This window comes from Eleginops maclovinus, chromosome 10, assembly GCF_036324505.1.
Source record: "Eleginops maclovinus isolate JMC-PN-2008 ecotype Puerto Natales chromosome 10, JC_Emac_rtc_rv5, whole genome shotgun sequence".
Lineage (NCBI taxonomy): Eukaryota > Metazoa > Chordata > Actinopteri > Perciformes > Eleginopidae > Eleginops > Eleginops maclovinus.
In genome coordinates, this window is record NC_086358.1 from 3,826,561 (window position 1) to 3,845,193 (window position 18,633).

General features: G+C 42.0%; 1 protein-coding gene across 1 annotated transcript in view; it reads left to right on the forward strand.

Moving 5' to 3' along the window:
* Nucleotides 1-18,633, forward strand: part of cpped1 (calcineurin-like phosphoesterase domain containing 1) — a 37,791-nt gene that overhangs the window by 13,920 nt on the left and 5,238 nt on the right. The window contains 4 exon segments of the mRNA XM_063892941.1: nt 4,093-4,265; nt 5,306-5,431; nt 5,569-5,661; nt 5,663-5,702. Of these exon segments, the coding sequence (XP_063749011.1) occupies nt 4,093-4,265; nt 5,306-5,431; nt 5,569-5,661; nt 5,663-5,702 (432 nt within the window).

The window sequence follows — 18,633 nt, forward strand, 5'->3', positions numbered from 1 at the left end:
TTTTGGGGGGGTTCCCTTTCCTGTAGTGTGTTATATGGGTTTGTGTGCATGTAAATGGTCTGCAGAGGCTAAAATCCCAGAGTTGTAGATCGTACGTGATACGCCAAGGGGGCGGGACATCTCTGAGCTGTTGACTAATCATAACAGAGCCGGCCAGCTAACCAATCAGAGCAGACTGGGCTCTGGTTTCAGAGAGAGGGTGAAAAGAGCTGCAGTGAGAAAAATAAAGAGCTTTTTGAACATTGAAGCATGGAGACATGTCCCAGGAGAGACCCTACATTAATATAAAAAATGAGGACGATACGTCTTCACTTGTCATGTGAAGTGCCTGAATGTCTTCAAGAGGAGACTGTCTGATCATACCTGTACGTAATACTGCACTGTACTTATTAGCAGCAAGTGACCTTTCAGTTATGAACCCTCGTCATAGCACACATTAGCTCTCCGCCCTGTTGGGTTGCTTTCTATGCAGGTTTCATTATCTCAGTCATTATAAGCCTAAGCTCTTGACCACAGGGAGGTTAAATACAGATCAACGTGTAAATCCTCAGTCTTCACCTCTGCAGTCCAGCCACACCTGGGTGTTTATGCACTGCTCATGGCATATTGAATTTATGTAAATAAGGGACGATCAGACTGGGAAGAACCACTTCCTATCTCTCTCCATGGACATCTGAGGGGTTTGAAGCTGCAGATATTTTCCACTGATTGAACAACAAAGGAACCATAACACCGTTGTATTGAAATCATCTCCTCTGCTCGTTAGGAAGAATCAGTTGATGATAATAAACCTTCTTTTCACTGTAAGATTTATAAACCTTGCATGAACCTATCCTACTTCTTTTTTAAATAAGGTTTCAGACTCAAAAGGCTTTCATCTATCAACCAATGGTAGAAGCATATCTTTTGCTAAGGGCTAGCAAACAATAACTCCATACTAAGTTAGGAGCCAATGTTTTTGATTTCTAATCAGTCTATTTAGCCTTGATTAAAATGGAGAGAGCTAGAGGGAAGTAAAAGGGGTCTTTAACCTCTATTATATAACCTCTACCTTTAACATTAGTAATCTGTCCATCCAGAGTCTGATTTGATGTGTCTAAATGAAGATGAAATATGCGTCAGACACGTCCAGTAAATCTGGGACTTTATTTATGAGCCACTTGATAAAGATACTGAAGGTCCTGGTTCCTAAATGTTCCGTTTTTACTGGCAGTGAATTGCTGAAAGGCTGTCGTAAAGCACCGCTGCCAAACCTGCAGTCTGATGTGTGCAAACAAACTACAGAACAGTAAAGAAAGGGAATATAAAAACTCTAGATTTATGGCGATAGTTCTGGCAGGATTGATCCCACACTGTCGGAAAGGTTACTCTGATACAGCTTCATCCTCACTACCACCTTCTCACAAACTGCAGGCCGTCAGAACAGCCTCTCAGTGCCGGAGTAAGTCTCACATATAGTCCACATGTTTAAAAAATCCAGCTGAAAAATGCATGTGGCAGCAGGACCCCACACACCGAGTCTCCGCTGGGGATTGAGAGGAGTGTTGGACAGGCTCAACGAGGCCCTGGCGGAGTCTGCTGTCAGGGTTTCAGCATCACAGTGTTGCAATCTCATTAAAGGCCTTCCAGTCAGAGCGGCGGCAGCAGCATTGCGTTCTTATGTCCCTGCCCTGTGCATGTATCACCTTAGTACAGAAAATATATGCATGGAAATGATTTTCTCATAAAACGTTTCATGGGTCCTCATTATTTCCGCTGCACAAGGAATCTTATTTACTGACTGAACTTACCTGCAGCTTCTTTATTACTCTTTTTAATACCAGGCATACTTTAAAATTGATATTATTTAACACAAATCCACATTTTACCACATTGTTGTATGGCACTATTACCTGAAGTAAGTAAGGATTTGACTCCCAGTACATTAAATCTAGGGAATAAACAATCTCTGATTTCCAGCGGCAGCAGGACACGCGTAGCTAAACAACCTGCAAATGTTAAACTGACATGTTGTCTTGCCTTTAACCACTCTCCATTAATCTAAAGCAAGGCGCCTTAACTGCAGATTGATGGGCTGCTGGTTTTGAGGATTGGTTCCCGCCGTGCAGAGCTGAAGGATGATTCATGGATACCGCGGTGATAAAAGATGGCGGTAGTTCAGGGCAGGCGGCAACACTCTCTGGGGCTACCAGCACTCATTATCACATGGTGGTTTGAAGCCTGATAGAGAAAACCCATCAAGGAGTTTTAATCTGTTTTCTTTGTCAAACAACCTTTCCTCATTAGTCAACGTGCTAGCTACATATTAGCTTTGTAGCTAACTCACCACATGGCACAGCACTGTATGTGTTTAAGACTTTAAAGTTGGGAGTTAATTGGCCAATTAGTGAAAGCTTATGAAATGGTTAGCAGATAAATCGGGGGTGTCCAAACTATGAATTAATTTTGAATCGGCCCTCAGCTAACTCCGAAAGTATAATGGAATTTGGCCCACAAATGAAACGTGTGTTTGTCCTTTATTGTATATGTAAAATATATTACACAGGAGTATTCATGTGTTCATGAGCCACCTGTTCAAATAAATTCAGTCAATTAAAGTTGAAAACTTCATATTTCCCCTTTATCAAAAGAAATCTGAAGCTCCTGTTTTAAGGAATGAGCGGCCAACAAAATAAATGAACCCCTATGGAGAGTTGAGATGTAGGCTGTTGGTTTCTTAAAGCATAATTCACCTATTTATTGATTTTCTAACTTAACTTGTGAGGCAATACACCTCACCTCTAAATACACATGCTCTAAATTGTCCATTTGATTCCCCGTTAATGCAAATAAATTCCTTTTTAATTCACAACACTTAGGTATTACTTGAATTGTGTAACCCTAGTCAATACCACCATTTTTAAAAGAGTACTGCTTCTCCGCCAGCATGCTCAAAATGTACCTTAAAGCCCCTTGAAAACATATTTTAGGCATTGCATGAAAGTAAAAGTGCACTCCAGGTTCCCAGGCTATATATTTTATGATGTCATGTCATAACTCCTTGCTTACATATTTCATTCCCTGGTATATTTATCCAGATCTGAACTGGCAGCTCAACTCATTAACAAGATTTACACTCAGGTGTCATCAGCCCGTGTTAGTCCAGCCAATCAGGTGCAATGTTTACAACCTCACTGCTACTGATGATCTATGAACACTTTATCGCCCTAACCTTAAAGATCTTCTTGAAATACAACCTGTTATGAGGAAATACATTTACTGAGATTACTCTGAAGCAGTCACTCTCCACACCTGAATATGAAGTCACACTGAGTCTGCTTTACATAACAAAAAGGGCTGTCATGTCTCCGTTTGTTCCTCAGCTCCTGTTTGTGTGACAATCTGAAGTCTGACAGGGCGACTTAATTAAAGACAGGTGAAAACGCCGTTTTACCTTTTTCATTTGGGATGCAGTTGAAAGCCTTCGCTCTGTCATGCACGCGATGTTCTGTCGGGAAAAAAAGGCTCTTATGTAATGAGTCCTATCCAAACATCCAAGGAAGCGTTTGCTCCGAAAGTAGGCCAGTAAAATAATTACTCAGATGAGTAGAAAGGGAAAAGAAATAACACAGAAGAAGGAGAGGAATGAATACGGTGTGTTTGATATAGATTATGAATTATAAATAGGATTGATTCCCCCCCATCCCCTGTCCTTAATGCATACACATACACTTCTTCTATACCGTACTACTCCTTATTGCAACACAGTGTAAAGCTCCTTGGACCAGTGAGTCTGACACACAATACTCATCATGCCTGTAACCATGGTGATATAAGTCGAGCTGTATGTACTATTGATCAGCTGTCATCTAAACAATCCCCCTCCCTCAGGCGACTCTCACCTGCAGCACCTTTCAAATCTGACGTTTTTCATCAACATCCATATACATTTCCCGCCCTCGTTAATTGCGTCCCGTCCCGATAAGATGTTATAATCCATATGAATAAATCAGGTATCGACTTCCCCCTGATCCGAGTCGATGCTGCTCTGTTTCCCGGAGTCTGTAACCACCACCTAATGTGACAGTGAACCCCCCCTTTTTTCCTCCCCAGACACCCCATTCAGAGACGGTCAGGAGCGGGACCTGAAGGAGGCCCTGAAGGGGACGGACCCCTCCATCCCGCTGGTGATCGTCAGTGGGAACCATGACCTGGGTAACACCCCCACCGCCAGGACGATGGAGCAGTTCTGCACTGCCTGGGGGAACGACTACTTTAGCTTCTGGGTGAGACCTGAGAATATTTAACGAGTAGTATATCCAGCGGCTGTGGCTTGGATGGCTTATTATGTTCATTATTATGACTGTAAGCACATTTACGCTCAGGGATCTTACCTACTCATGCTTACCTTGCACATATTTCTGCTTCCCTGCAAATAGGGAGGAAAAAAGCACATGGGGAAGTAATATCCACACACCATACTAAAGTGCAGTTATGTTAAATGTTGATCTGTTATTTGGCCCCTTGATGAAGTATTTTTTATTAGGACATGAAGCAAAGGAAAGTACAATGAGGACGTCTCCTGTCCTGTTTATATTTATATTAAATTGTATTATTTTAATTTATTATTTAATTTATTTGTATTATAATCCCAAAATATTTGTAAATTGTTTTATTTAATTTATCATTTTTCATTATTTTTTTTTAAAGAATTCCAGTTTATTTTCAGTCTTTTTTTTATTATTATTTATTATTATTATATTTCTTTTTATTTTTTAATTATATTTATTTTTTCTTCATGTAACAAAAAGCCTGCTTTGAGATTTAAGGCATAAAATAAATCGTGTTTTAGTGTTTTATACTGGATTAAAAACATGAGTGAATACATTCATCAAACTAAGTCAATAAATACAAATTAAACAACTCAAAAAAATAGTAGCAACCTAGCTAGAAGCCGGCTTCATTTTTTGGGCTGCTTATTATTTTGTGCATGCCATGTACAGAATACTAGAGCTGGGCTGTACCGAATGAGATGTTTAAAGCTCTTTATATTTACTCACGTGAGCAAATGCTAAAGGCCAAAAGCCAACCCCTACCTCAGGGCTGATTTACCGGCACTTTTTTCGATGCAATCAGATGTTTAAATGTAAAAGTAGCAGGTGTTTAAAGAGGGTTTCTCATCGATCCTTTGTGCAGAAGTTGGGAATTAGTACAGTAAGATGTGAAGATGGTAGGAGTAGAAATGATCCTTCTACATTATAATAGTTTGAACAATAAACAGTGTGTGAGTAACCTCTCTGTCTCTTCCTTCCCTCTGGGGTCTCAGGTGGGTGGAGTCCTCTGCCTGGTTCTCAACTCCCAGCTGTTCTACGACGCCTCGGCCTGCCCTCAGCTGAAGGAGGCCCAGGAGACGTGGCTGGAGGAGCAGCTGAGCCGAGCCTCCTCCTCAGCGGTAAGGCAGCACCACTCGTCCAAGTAATGAGGACTTTCAGCCGGATAACGCTTTCTGTTCCCGGGTAATTGCTGCAGTTTCACACAACAGTTGAACTCTCTCTCTAGAGTTAAACCCATCCTTTCACATGTGTCCAGGAACCCAAACCCAAACACGTCCTGGTGTTCCAGCACATTCCTCTGTACCTGAAGACCCCCGATGAGGAGGACGACTACTTCAACCTGAAGAGGGAAGGTCCGACAGAGCCTGCTGGACCGGTTCAAGAGGGCAGGTAGGACAGCAATGCTCTTTCCTCTAGTAACTGTTAAAGGCTGCACAATAATGGAATATTTAGTGTCCTGCTGCTTAATAAACACAGGAATATTCACCAGATAAGAACAAAGCAGCTGACCTTTCTGTATCCAGAACATTTCCATACAACCAAATATGTGTTTGTTTTGCCTCACTAATTAGAAGGTTGTCGTCAAAGACTAGCCAGCTCAGCTCCGGTGGTTTGATGAATTAATTAAGATTGATTCTGATTGGTGGCGCATGTAGGTCCTCTCCATCCAGATGTTTATTTATCGGACAACATCCTAACTTTGAGCTAGAAGTCAGAAAGAGATGAGGGAGAGTTGTATTGTTTTAAAAGTCGAGCCGTTTCCAAACCCCTTACAGATATCTGCAGTACTTCCTATAAATGATCGGTTTAGGACACCTTTAAAACCTCTTAGCTCATACTCCCGTTAAACCTGAGCATATCTTTCTGAAGCACTGTTAAGATCCCAGCCCAGAGGATTAATACGCCATTAGCCCGGGCTGCAGGACGAGCTGCAGGCACACACACACACGGGCGTAATTGAATTAATGAATGCATTCACTCGCTAGAAGTGGAGAATAATTCCATGATCAAAAGTCCTTTGTGGTCGGCTTATAAGCGTCTGGTACAAAGGGTATCTCTCCGGGAAACTCTCACAAGGACAATATGTCTTCAAGAACACACACTTCACACTCCTCACACACTTGTGATTGACAGGAGGACACGTGTCGTGCTTCTCAATCATGCATCAAGGTGACTGTCGGGGGGAGGGTGTTAATTTTATTATCCAGCCAGTTATTCCGGCGTGTGTTTAACCGTGTTGGCCCGTTTTGGTCTGGTGACCCCTCTCCCTCGTAATTGATTGCTCCTCTCAGGGACGCCTGGTTAAAGATTTAAAGGGCAGGCGTTCGTACAGAGGGTATATTGTATCTGTGCAGAAACCACACACATGTCCTGCCAATTATAAAGTCACACTACATACAGGGCATGTACCATATGAACCACGGTTATTAATAATTGATGCGCTACATGCTGCCGCTCGATGTAAAGCCGCGTACGCTACATGTCTTTCTCATGTTCCCTATCCGATTCCTGCCAGAGAAAGGATGTGATTTGGCACTGTCTTTTTAATATTTATCATATTTTACTTCCTGCCAGTCCTGTCCCGTACATAGCAATGTGCTTAAATGTCAAGCTCTGTCTCCTGAATTCATCCGGACATTTCTACTGCTCCGGATGGAGAATTTCAACTCAAGTTACCCTTCATTTTTCTTTAAAACATCTGTAGTGATTAGAGAACTCCAATGTTCCTTATGTACACTACAAAAGAAGCCATTACGCAGCGCAGCTTTGTCATTGTTAGCAGCGCCTGATAAGTCAGCTTAATGCACTGAATCTCAAAGTAGAATTTGATGACTTGACAAGAGGAATCAAACCAGTGATTATTGAATTATACAGCCTTTTGTCCCGCAGTCCTCTGTGCTGCTTTCATCCTCCCGGTTTCTCTTTTATGTTTCCTTCTGCTCCCTCCTTTATCTCCTAGGAGTGTCTTAGTTACTGATGCTGTAACGTCTGTACTCTGGATCTACTGTAGCATGTCCTGGAGGCATGCTTTTAAAAGAGAGTGTCATCATTACTGTGCTCTGTGTCAGTTTATGTAGCTGCTACTGTACATTCTCACCAGATGTTGGACATAAAACAAATTTTATACTAGGCCCCGGTGTCTAGCTCCACCATATGGTTGATATTTTTGTCTTAAAAGAGGACATATTATGCTAATTCTTATTATTATACCTCTACTGGGACATGTCTCCATGCTCTAATGTTCATAAAGCTCTTTATGTTTCTCAGTACTGCCTGTGCTGCAGCTCCTCTTTTCACCCTCTGTCTGAAACCAGAGCCCAGACTGCTCTAATTGGTTGGCTGGCCGACTCTGTTGTGATTGGTCAACCGCTTAGAGATGTCCCGCCCCTTAGCCTATCACGTACAATGTTTTAGGAGCCAGTCTGAAGTAAACAAAATAGTCCAACGGAGACGTTTTGTCTTCAGTCCTCAGGCCAAAGTCCACGTTTGATCCAGACTTTGCAGACTGTTTTCTTGTTGTTTTATATATTTCTGTTTGCAGTATTGGAGAGATGATCTTATGAATGTAAGGTATAAATAAAACACTTAAACACATGCTTTATTTTATGCCTTAAAACTCAAAGCAGGTTTTTTGTGAAGAAAAAAATGTAATAAAACAAAGGAATTGAAATATAATAATAATAATAATGAAAATAAACTAGAATTCTTTAAAAAATATTAGCAAGGATGATAGTAATAATAAATTAAAGAATAAATATCAATAATAATACAATTTTAAACCGAGATATTTCATAAAAATGTTTCACTTTCCTTAAATCTCTGTATTTTCCCCCAAATGTTCCCACATTGGGTCTACTCTTATAGCTTCATCATTAACAACATTACTTGTTTGCAACCACATAAAATAAAAGAAGGGATTACATTATTACCACTACTTCTGTGTTTCTAGAACTGCACATAAAAGCAAACCTCATGAAAAACTGATTCACTTTAATGATTGTAGGAAGTTCTATAACGCAGTTCCCTGCAGGGCAAAAAAAAGCATTGTAAAAATATCCCAGCAGAGAGACATAGAGGAAGGAAAGTGTGTGTGTGTGTGTGTGTGTGTGTGTGTGTGTGTGTGTGTGTGTGTGTGTGTGTGTGTGTGTGCGTGTGCGTGTGTGTGTGTGTTGTTTCTCTTCCTGTCGGGAGCATCCGTGGTAAATGATGTCTCTTCTGGACATACATGTGTGTCCGTCATCGTGCCGTTCACGCATCATCGCCCTCTCATGTTGCACCCTGTGATCCAGAGCCTCCACATGTGTGGTCATTACTGTCATTACATTAAAGGGCAGCATCATTAACCTCACACACGCACACACATACACGCACACTCTTCCGGTCTTGCCCTCGCACAGATTAAAGTCTTGAACCACTATGTCGATTTTCTCCTGAGAGTTTCATTAAGTAAGCAGCTGACAAGGATAAGTCTCTCTGTGTGTTTGTGCCGCCAGCCCTTCATCGTTCTCCCTCGGAGGAGAAATGCGGTTACATCCACAGTTGAAGGGTTTTATAGTGTGGAAAGAATTCAGTTTCCAAGATCCCTTTAATGGAGCGCTGGAAGGCTCTCTAACAGGGTTTCTTTGCACCAATAACACATGGACGTTGTTCAAAAGCTCTTCAAGGATACTCTTCTTAGTCCACTGCCTCAAAGATGTTTCTGGTTCTCGTTTTTAAGCAGCCGCCTGGCGAGAACAGAGAGCTAATATTTCACCGCTTTCCTAATTTTCCCTGTTTTCTCTTCGTACTCTGTGTGAAAAATATGTCCCAGGCGTCAAACCAATCCTCACAAGTGCTGTAAGTACTCTCTGCTGTGTGTAACTGAGTTCTCTGTGCACTCCAAAGGGTCTTTTTGAGGTGTCGGTTGACTTACAGCTGCTGGGAATTAGCCTCAGCATTTGTAAGGTTGTTATTGCTGTCCACCACCCCCAGGCACGCACAGCATGATGGAAACACAGCGTATAGCCCCCCACAGACAGAGAAAATACTGTACATTTTATTAAATTCTTCCCCTCTGAGGCATCTGTTTAATTCCTCCACATATTTCTTCTTCTCATAAGCTGTCGGGAGAAGTTTGAGTAATTGTGTTTATTGCGTTTTTTATGTGAGTGTATGCACTTTGCATATAAATGATGATGATATATTCTACAGTGAGTATCAATATGTTATCTCAGCTGCACAGCCGCACTTAGGGGAAAGGTGCGACACCAATTAGTCTTCCTGTGGCTCATCAGAGCGAGCCGTTCCACCCTGAGAACCGCTGACTGCTTTCCAGCTTGAGTTAATGACACGCTGTCTCCACGTGATGACCCCCGCTCGGGTTACTAAAGTATCGCGCGTTCCTTCTTTTAATTGCACAAGCAATTACTATCTGATGCGACAGGGATGTGGTTGATATTAAATGTTTCCTCTGAGTGTGCACTGTGTGTTTAATATCTTTTGAGTCAAGCACCTGATTAAAAAAAAAGGATTGTGTTTAAACGCTGAAATAATCCTCAAATCAAAGCCAATAGACAATTAGTTTTTGCTTATTGTAGTCATTTCTATCGTGGCCAACAGGTGCAAACACGCAACAAAAGCCCAAAACGTTTCCATGAGGAGAAACGCTCCTTATGCCAAACATTCACCAACTTCAAATGTGCTCAGCATTTACTAAAAGCGCAAATAAAAAACGCTGTGAAGCTCAAAACCATCTGAAACTGTTTCCAGGGGACGCTCAAAAGTGATGCCCTCTTGAGTGCTTGTTGACGTTCAGGGATTATAAAGTTGTGCCAGCCGTCACTGGAAACGTACCTCAAATGTAAGCTAGTTGGCTTATTTGCCGTAAAGCTAGTGAAGTATATCTTGTAGCGATGTTTGTGGAGATGATGAAGTCTCCAGAGACACCAGCTTGTATATAATAAGGTTTATTACAACAGCATAGTATCATACACCAACACGGGCAATACGAGGTCCCCCCGAACAGTCTTTGTGCATACAATTTATAGGAGAAACAAGTATGTGCGCGTCCAAAGTGTGTGTGCTCACAGGAGGTAATCAATAACAATGTATGCCTCACTAAGTGACATGTGTCCGTTCGTCTTGGCCCCCTAACGTACTTCGGAGGTTATTATACAACATCTGACTGCCCACCATATGGCCCCTGAACGACGTCTTCGCTGCACTCTCCATGACCTCAGAGAGTAACTAGCTGTATTAGGAACCGATTTAATACACCACACTAGCTAGCTAACCGATTCATTTCAAATAAACGGACTAACGCTGCCAACCGAGACAGTAAACATGCCCCCTGGTCCCAGCTGTGTGCGTCACTTTTTAGTGTCCCCGTCTCCGTTGTGTTTTGAGCTTCTTGCAGCATTTTGCGCTTTTAGTAAACGCATGTTTTGTGAAGTTGATAAAGGTGTTTCTTCATCTGCATGTGTTTTGGCAATTCTATTGACATATTTTGGCATGATTTCTGAAGCTGCACCATTTCCCCCCCAATGTCAGTGTTGTGTTGTTGGCACCTGTATGCCACCGTAATTTAAAATCCTTTCAGTCCGTACAACACACTCAGTTTGTTGGTAACAATCCCTCAAACACCCTGGAGGAAGTCCTCCACTCTTCATATGGCTACCTTTGTGTCTTCTCGTCACTGTCATAGCTGTAATCGTAGTAAATAACGCTCTCTTCGCCCCCACCTACTGTAGGCCAATTTCTCGGTGCGTGAACACAACTCAGCCAGGAGTTAGTTCCTGCAAGGCGAGGAAGAGTTGTAGGTCTCGTCGGCGGATGTTGGATTTACAGAGAACAGGTTTTTTACGCACATTCAGAATCTGTTCAGAGCAGATTGAATTCCCATCGCTGGAGACCTGAGCAGCAGAAGTCCCAGCAGTGCCTCCCCTCTCCTCATTCCAGGAGAACTGTAATTAGATTTCTATCCTCCTCTTCCTCCTCCATGGTTTCTATCGAACATTCAGAATACCTTGAACACACATAACAAACAAGGCCAAATGAGCAGAAACACACTTCCAGTGCAGCTGAGGAAATTCATTGGAATTCACTGCATAGCTAGTGGCTGTAGAGTACATACAGTCGCTAATTAGAGGCGAAGATAAGCCACTCTGCAGAGTCTCCCCCCTCTGTCTCTCACTCTTTCTCTCTCTTGCCGCCGGTTGTCTTTATCAGCAAGGGTTCCTCTCCGTTCACAAGAGAACACACATCCATCGCCCACTGGGGGACTGGATAAGAGGCCACAGTTAAGCCTTTAACCCCATTGTTTTAATGATGAGGCCGGATAACGCTTTTGCTTTCTCTCATTCTGTCAGGTTGTTGGGGCGTTTTGTTTTATGTATACCGGTGAGATGATACGTTCCAAGAAAGGCCAGCTGGAGTAATGGATTCCTTGGAGTTTGAGGGCTTATCAGATGCTGACAGCGGTTTGTAATACTATGAGGATGGATTTCACACTTATGAATCCAGGGGTGTTGTATTGTTGTAGGCGGACCTGGAAGTTAGAATGCAAGTCTCTAGGCGCAAAAAATCCAATGGGATTATTGCAGAAAATAAGATCAGTTGCAAACACACATTTATGATATTTGCATGTTGTGTTCAGCAGGATATTCTCCACATACTAACTCAACGTTTATGGTACTAGACGTGTAAATTGGGCTTTAAAGTCACTAAAGCATCTTTCATCAGTTAAAGAAAACAGCAATGTGAAGTTGTAGCTTCAAGTATAAAAAATCTATTTCTCATCCCAGGTTTTATCTTAATCTGCACAACTGTAACAAACTATAGCTCTCAAATAAAGGTAGTGGAGTAAATCTAAATACTTCTTAACAATTTCACAAAGCTTAAGTTCTACTTCAACTTCCCGACTGCTTTAAAAGTCCTTCATCGTTAGCTTAACGCCTCAAAATATTTTACTCGTATATCTACGGCTTTTATGCTTCGAGTTGGGTGACCTACGCCCAGCACTGTTCCTGAACGCCTCCTTTGAAGAGGCATTCAGAGGACTGAAGCTGCTCTGCTTTGAGGAATAAAGTGTCCGTAACACTGTCATTGGGAAGTTACTTTAATAAGCACCAGGACTGAGTTCAACATCAGCAGCAAAACCCCTTTTTATTTGTGCAATCAAGTAATAATATATATATTTTGTATTGGACATTTTAAATAATTACAAATATTTATATAGATATCTTTGTTTAATTAAAAAAATCTTATACTATTTTACAAACATTTATTTCCTCTTTTATTTGAAATGTCCTTCTCATGTTTTTATAAATATTTTATTAGATTTTTATTTGATTTTTTTGTTGCATTTTCTGTCTGAAAACGTTTTTATATTATTTATTTATTTTTCTGCCTTGCCTTCCCGATTTCCTCCGGGATAAAAGACAAATCAGATTCTGAATCTGATGATTACTGTTCATGTAAAATATACAGATCAAAATAAACTTTTCAGCCTTTTTTGGTGCTAAGTTTCCAAACGCCCCCCCCCGCCCCCCAACCACTTCTGGTCCCCTGCCGTCCTTGGATTAACATAAGGATCATAGCTTGGTAAACTCAGGATGATTAGGGACCATGTTGGGTTCCAAATGGCCAAAAGGCATCCCCGCTCTCAGAGGGAAAGAAGACATGCTGACTTCTCTTTCATTTCAAAGCCCTCTTTCTCTGTGTGTGTGTGTGTGTGTGTGTGTGTGTGTGTGTGTGTGTGTGTGTGTGTGTGTGTGTGTGTGTGTGTGTGTGTGTGTGTGTGTGTGTGTGTGTGTGTGTGTGTGTGTGTGTGTGTGTGTGTGTGTGTGTGTGTGTGTGTGTGTGTGTGTGTGTGTGTGTGCGTGCGTGTGCGTGCGTGTGTGTGTGTGTTTTACCGGAGGACACGGGAAGAGATGCTGTGTGTGACTGATGGCTGAGAGTGATTTATGGGGAGCCGGGGCTGCAAGATGCCTCACCGCGCCACATCATTTTGTATCCCTCTGTCATGCAAATTATCAACAGCCCCCATTTCATGATGAATTATTTCCCAGACCTGCACTTTAATGACAAACCGCCCTTCAATGCGAGCGTGCACGATGCATGTTCCCCCTCCCACGCAGGCGGCTGTCACAGATGTGCAGATGACAGCTTTGTTCAGAACTACATTAAGAGCTTGTGTCAAAGAGATGGAGGAAAAGGTCGGGAGGGAAACGGCTTTCTCCTGGAGGTAATCACGGGCAGGGGGAGGTTTAGCGGCACGATCGGAAGTTAGCTCTCAATTAGCAAATAGCCTCAAAATCAGTGACCAACAGATGAAGGGAGGATGGTGGAGAGCAGGAAAGGGAAGTAGGGGAGATTGATGATGGAGTAAGAAAGTCAGATATTAGCATTTAGCGAGTCACAATATAAACCAAACACATTAGCATATTCTTCACCACTGCCCTTTCATTTCTGTGCATTTCTCTGCAACTCCGACCAGAATTCAATTTAATTCCATGTCATTTCCCTCCGTAAGCATTCAGTTTAGCGTCAGGATGCAAACGTAGCTCGCGGTTGGCAAATCCAACCTTAAAACTTGCAAAATCACTGACCGAGAGATGAAACGAAGATGATGAAGAAATTTGGGGAAGGAGCACACAAATCTGTTGTCTCTTTACTTCCTATGTGTCTTTATTTTGCACCATCACCATTTAAACATGCCAACAAATCCAGCAATTAAGGTGAAAAAGGCTCAAATTGCTGCAGCATACGGAAATCCTAACATAAACCCAACACATTAGCATATTCTTCACCACTGCCCTTTCATTTCTGTGCTTTTTTCTGCAACTCTGACCAGAATTCAATTCGACTGGGTAATTTTCCTCCGTTAGCATTCAGTTTAGCTGCAATATGGGCTTGCAATTAGCAAATCTAATCTCCTAACCTGCTTCATAAGTGATCAACAGATGAAAAGGAGATGACGGAGGGAAGGAAAGTAAGAGATATTGAAGAAAGGAGAACAAATATTTCACTTTTCTGTACTTCCTTTATTGTGGGCTATTACCTTTGTAAATAATAAAACTGTTTCAGAATATTAGCATTAGCAATCCGTTAGCATTCAGTTTAACGGCAATATGTAAACTTAGCTTGCCATTAGCAAATCCAAACTTAGAACGGGTAAACTGTGTGACGAAGATGAAAGGAAGATGATGAAGAGCAGAAAAAGAGCAAGGGAGATTGAAGGAAGGAGCACAAACACTGCACTTCTTTATTTTGTGCTATGGTAATGGCTCTCCTCCATTAGCATTCAGTTTAGCGTCATCATGGAAACTTAGCTCGCAATTAGCAAATCCAACCTTGTACCCTGCAGAAAAAACGGTGACAGAACGATGAAGGGGAGATGAAGGAGAGCAGGACAGCAAAGTAGAGAAGATTGAAGGACAGAGCACACATTGGTTGTTCCTTTATTTACTTTAGCTATATCAACTGTAATCATTTATACAGAAAAGGTGTTTCAGAACATCCAAACACTCCCAGCAATTTGGGTGAAAAAGCCTCAAATTGCTGCAGCGTATGGAAATCACAATATAAACCCAGCACATAATCATCCTGCAGAGGACTCCCCGCTCCTCTCTGTGCATTTTCCTGCATCTCAGACCAGAATTCAATTTGACTCCGGGGTAATTTTCCTCCGTTAGCATTCAATATGTTTTCATCACTCTGACTGCTTACTCTGGGTATTTTCTGAGCGCTCCCCCACTCTCTCCTTCTCCCTCCCTCCCTCCTTTCTCCCCACAGCTCCCCTCCTCTGTCTGTCAAAGCAAAGGCCAGTCTCTCGATGGGAATCTCTATCACAAAGGAAAAGCCCAAAAGAACCAGCACTGTTTCCAGGCTGACAGGTAAATGGGATTTCCGCAGAGACGCGAAACGGAATTATCTCCGCGGAGAGTGCATGTTATTTCGCGAGGGCAAGAAATAGGGAATGGGAAGAAGGTAGCAAAGCGTGGCAAAGACACACAAATGGGTGGAAATTGGACTAAACAATCCTCTGCTGAATACGATACTGCTATTTAACACTCTGTGAGCACATACTGTGCCTCCCGTCTGCCTATAGCTCAGCGAGACGCTCACACTTGGTTATATGATCCATTCTCTTTGTGGCTGAATGGGTTTAGTGTGGTATTGTCAGAAGAAGGACAAGGGTTTTATTCTTCTTGTAGCACAATGTTTAGAGCCATGGAACTAATGTATCCACACTTAGCCTCCTACGCTTTTGTACTGAAAGGAACTTGGGATGATATTAAACTTGTCTTGTATTTTCCATACAAGAAATATAGCTTTAAGTGTTGGCTGAGCTCATGTTTTTGGATCTGAAGTTGTCAATCCTGAAGTGAATTACAGCAGCTGTTCATGAGAAAGGTTTTGAGTATTTACAGAAGGCGTCACTAAATGGCAGACAGAGATCCGGGCTTGTATTGATTGATGGTTCGAACCTAATCCATGTCCAATTTCTGGTAATTTAATCTGAACGACCATCTTCAATTAGCTTTTCGTTTGTCTTCCCCTTACTGTACGTCAGCTGTCTTCATGGGACATGTCTCCATACTTTAATGTTCAAAAAGCTCTTTATGTTTCTCATACTGCCTGTGCTGCAGCACCTCTTTCCACCCTCTGTCTGAAACCAGAGCCCAGTCTGCTCTGATTGGATAGCTGGCTGGCTCTGTGGTGATTGGTCAACAGCTTAGAGATGTCCCGCCCCTTAGCCTGTCACGTATAAAGTGTTGGAACGCTCCCCAAACTTTTTTCTTCTTTGAATTGATTTAAATGTTTCACTTATAATGTGTTGGAGCGCTAACCAATAGGTATATGAGTGTTACTTAGTGATGTCACCATGTTCCCGAATTTAACAAAGGACTCTAATGGAGACGTTTCATGCGTGAGAGAACACAGGAATTTGAGCCTTTGCAGACCATTTACATGCACTAAAACCTATAAAACACACTACATGAAAGATAAAACCCCCAAAAAGCTTAATAGGGCCTCTTTAGCACGATCAATCTATTAGAGAGGAAAGAGGGGTCTCAAAGCTCTGATGAAAAATTGCACTTTTTAAATACATTTAACTTAAAAGTCTTCTTTTGACTTAAAATGTGTCCATTATCCTAGGACCTCTTTTCATTTAAAGCAAATTCCTGTAGCTATTTGTTCAGGTTCAGGTAAATCCATCCTGACACATGTTTCCAACACCTTGTTTTCCATTCTTGCACTACACAAGTTCAGTGTGTGTATGTTAAGAGTGTTTAACCTACATTTTCTGAGTTCCTGCTCCTGTTACATAAACCTCCCAAACACAAGACGTGTTTCCTAACGCCCCGAAAAATGTTCCTGCTCTTTTCCCCCTGTGTTAAAATCAAAGAGCTTTGTATGTTTCTCGGAGTAAACACAAGCTTAAGGGCCGTACCATATATCTGCTTAATAAAACCTGAGTGTAACCTGCGTTCAACCCAAGGCAGGAAGAGGAGAGGCCGGTGTGTTCACTCTTTATCCCTGCTGCCTGAGAACAGAGGGTATGTTGGAATTGTTTCTTGCTTTTTATTTTGTTTATTTTCAAAGTTCCTCGCAGGCAATCTGAGCCTCTCACTTTGAAAGAGGGCTTTCCACAAATCTATTTCCTGGCAGAGGTCAGCCTCATCCTCAGACTGCATTTCCGGGCATCTTTTTCAGCTCCTTTATTCTATTGTTTTCTTTTCAATTGTTTATCTTTTATTCATACCGCAAATCTTTTGGAGATGTGAAATACCTTGCCGTCTCCGACAGACCATCTTCTCTCAAAGTGTTTCTTCTTTTTATTTGAGCAGGCGAGCCCAGGTGGAGCGGTTTGAGTCCCAAAGCCTGCATAATGACGGCGCTCTGAAAGGGACTCGCTCGGATGGATTCAGGTCAGGGTGTTATCTCTGCGCCTTTTTGTGGAATTGTTTCTATGAAATCGGTTTCCCTCTGTTAGAGCCGGCGGAACAAGGCGGCGCAGGGGAGCCGATTCATTTCCACAAACATACAAATTGTATATTGGTTCAGTCCACTTCAGCTGACAGCTACACTTAAGGCTTTAAAGGGGAAGCCTGGAGTGTGTCGTGACGACTTAAGAGAGGCCCACTCTGCCGGAGAGACATGAGACGGGTTAGTGAAGCACAATTCTCCAAAGACCTTCGTAGATCACACGAGAAAATGGAGAAAGTGGATCTGCTTTACTTGTATTTGAATTGTAGTATTGGGAAAAAGGTGTCTGTCACCTGAGATGCATTTCACTATATATATTGTTGTAGTGACTTAATGTTCTATAAGACACTTGGCTCATTTCTCCTTTTTGTTGACGGTCAATCTCTGTGAGTTTATAAGGAAGTCAGACCAAAAGGAAAACAATCCAACTACATATCCTATGTTCACTTATCAACTCTCTTTCTCCTGTTTGGTTCATTTAGGGATGGCTTGACACCAATGTTCATGCTGGAACCAATGCCACAATCTTTTCGACCTCTTTCAAACATCTAAGGTGTTGATAATACACCTAACATTGCTTATTATAGCCGTCAAAAACATCAGACCCAGTCATTTTGAACAGGTGTCCCATCGACTTATCCCTAGTTTGAATGTAATTTAAATTAATACTCATCTCAGAAAGTGAATTGTTGAACTGTCCCTTTAATATCTAACAGTAGCGGTTCTTAAACGTCCTGCAATGTCGGGTCTTTATGAGTATTTTCATCCTTAACGCGATGACCAACGAACATACAGTACATGCATGTGGGTGAAGGTGCGTGGTGGTGCCATGCAGTGTGTGTGTGTGTGGGGCACGGATCATCAGAGACGTGGGGAGGAACATGCATGCATATGAACAGTTACACACACTCCCACACACTGTATTATGTGGCATGATTAATCATTGCAGAGTTTTAGACGAGCTTCGCCGGTTGATTCGTCATTATTATTATTACAGGATTAATTTTTGGTCGATCTGTTCTATAGTACTGCCGTCTTCCTCCCACCACCTCATCTCTCCGAGGTGAAGCAGAGGTCACGGCCCTCATGTGGGAACAATCCAACATTTATACAATCAGCGTCTCTATCTGAGTCATCAGGTTCTCCCATCAAGCGCTTCTCCTCTGCTTCACATTGATGTTGCTTTGTCTTTATGCTCAGGGTTTGGATCATTGTAGATGAGATGTTTAGAAAGAGATAGATAAAAACATCGGTAGTCTGGCTGTGTTTCCAAACAGTTGAGCAACTATAAAAGACACTCCATTGGCGAGGAGTCGAGAATAAACCGGACAGATGGACAGGAATCTTC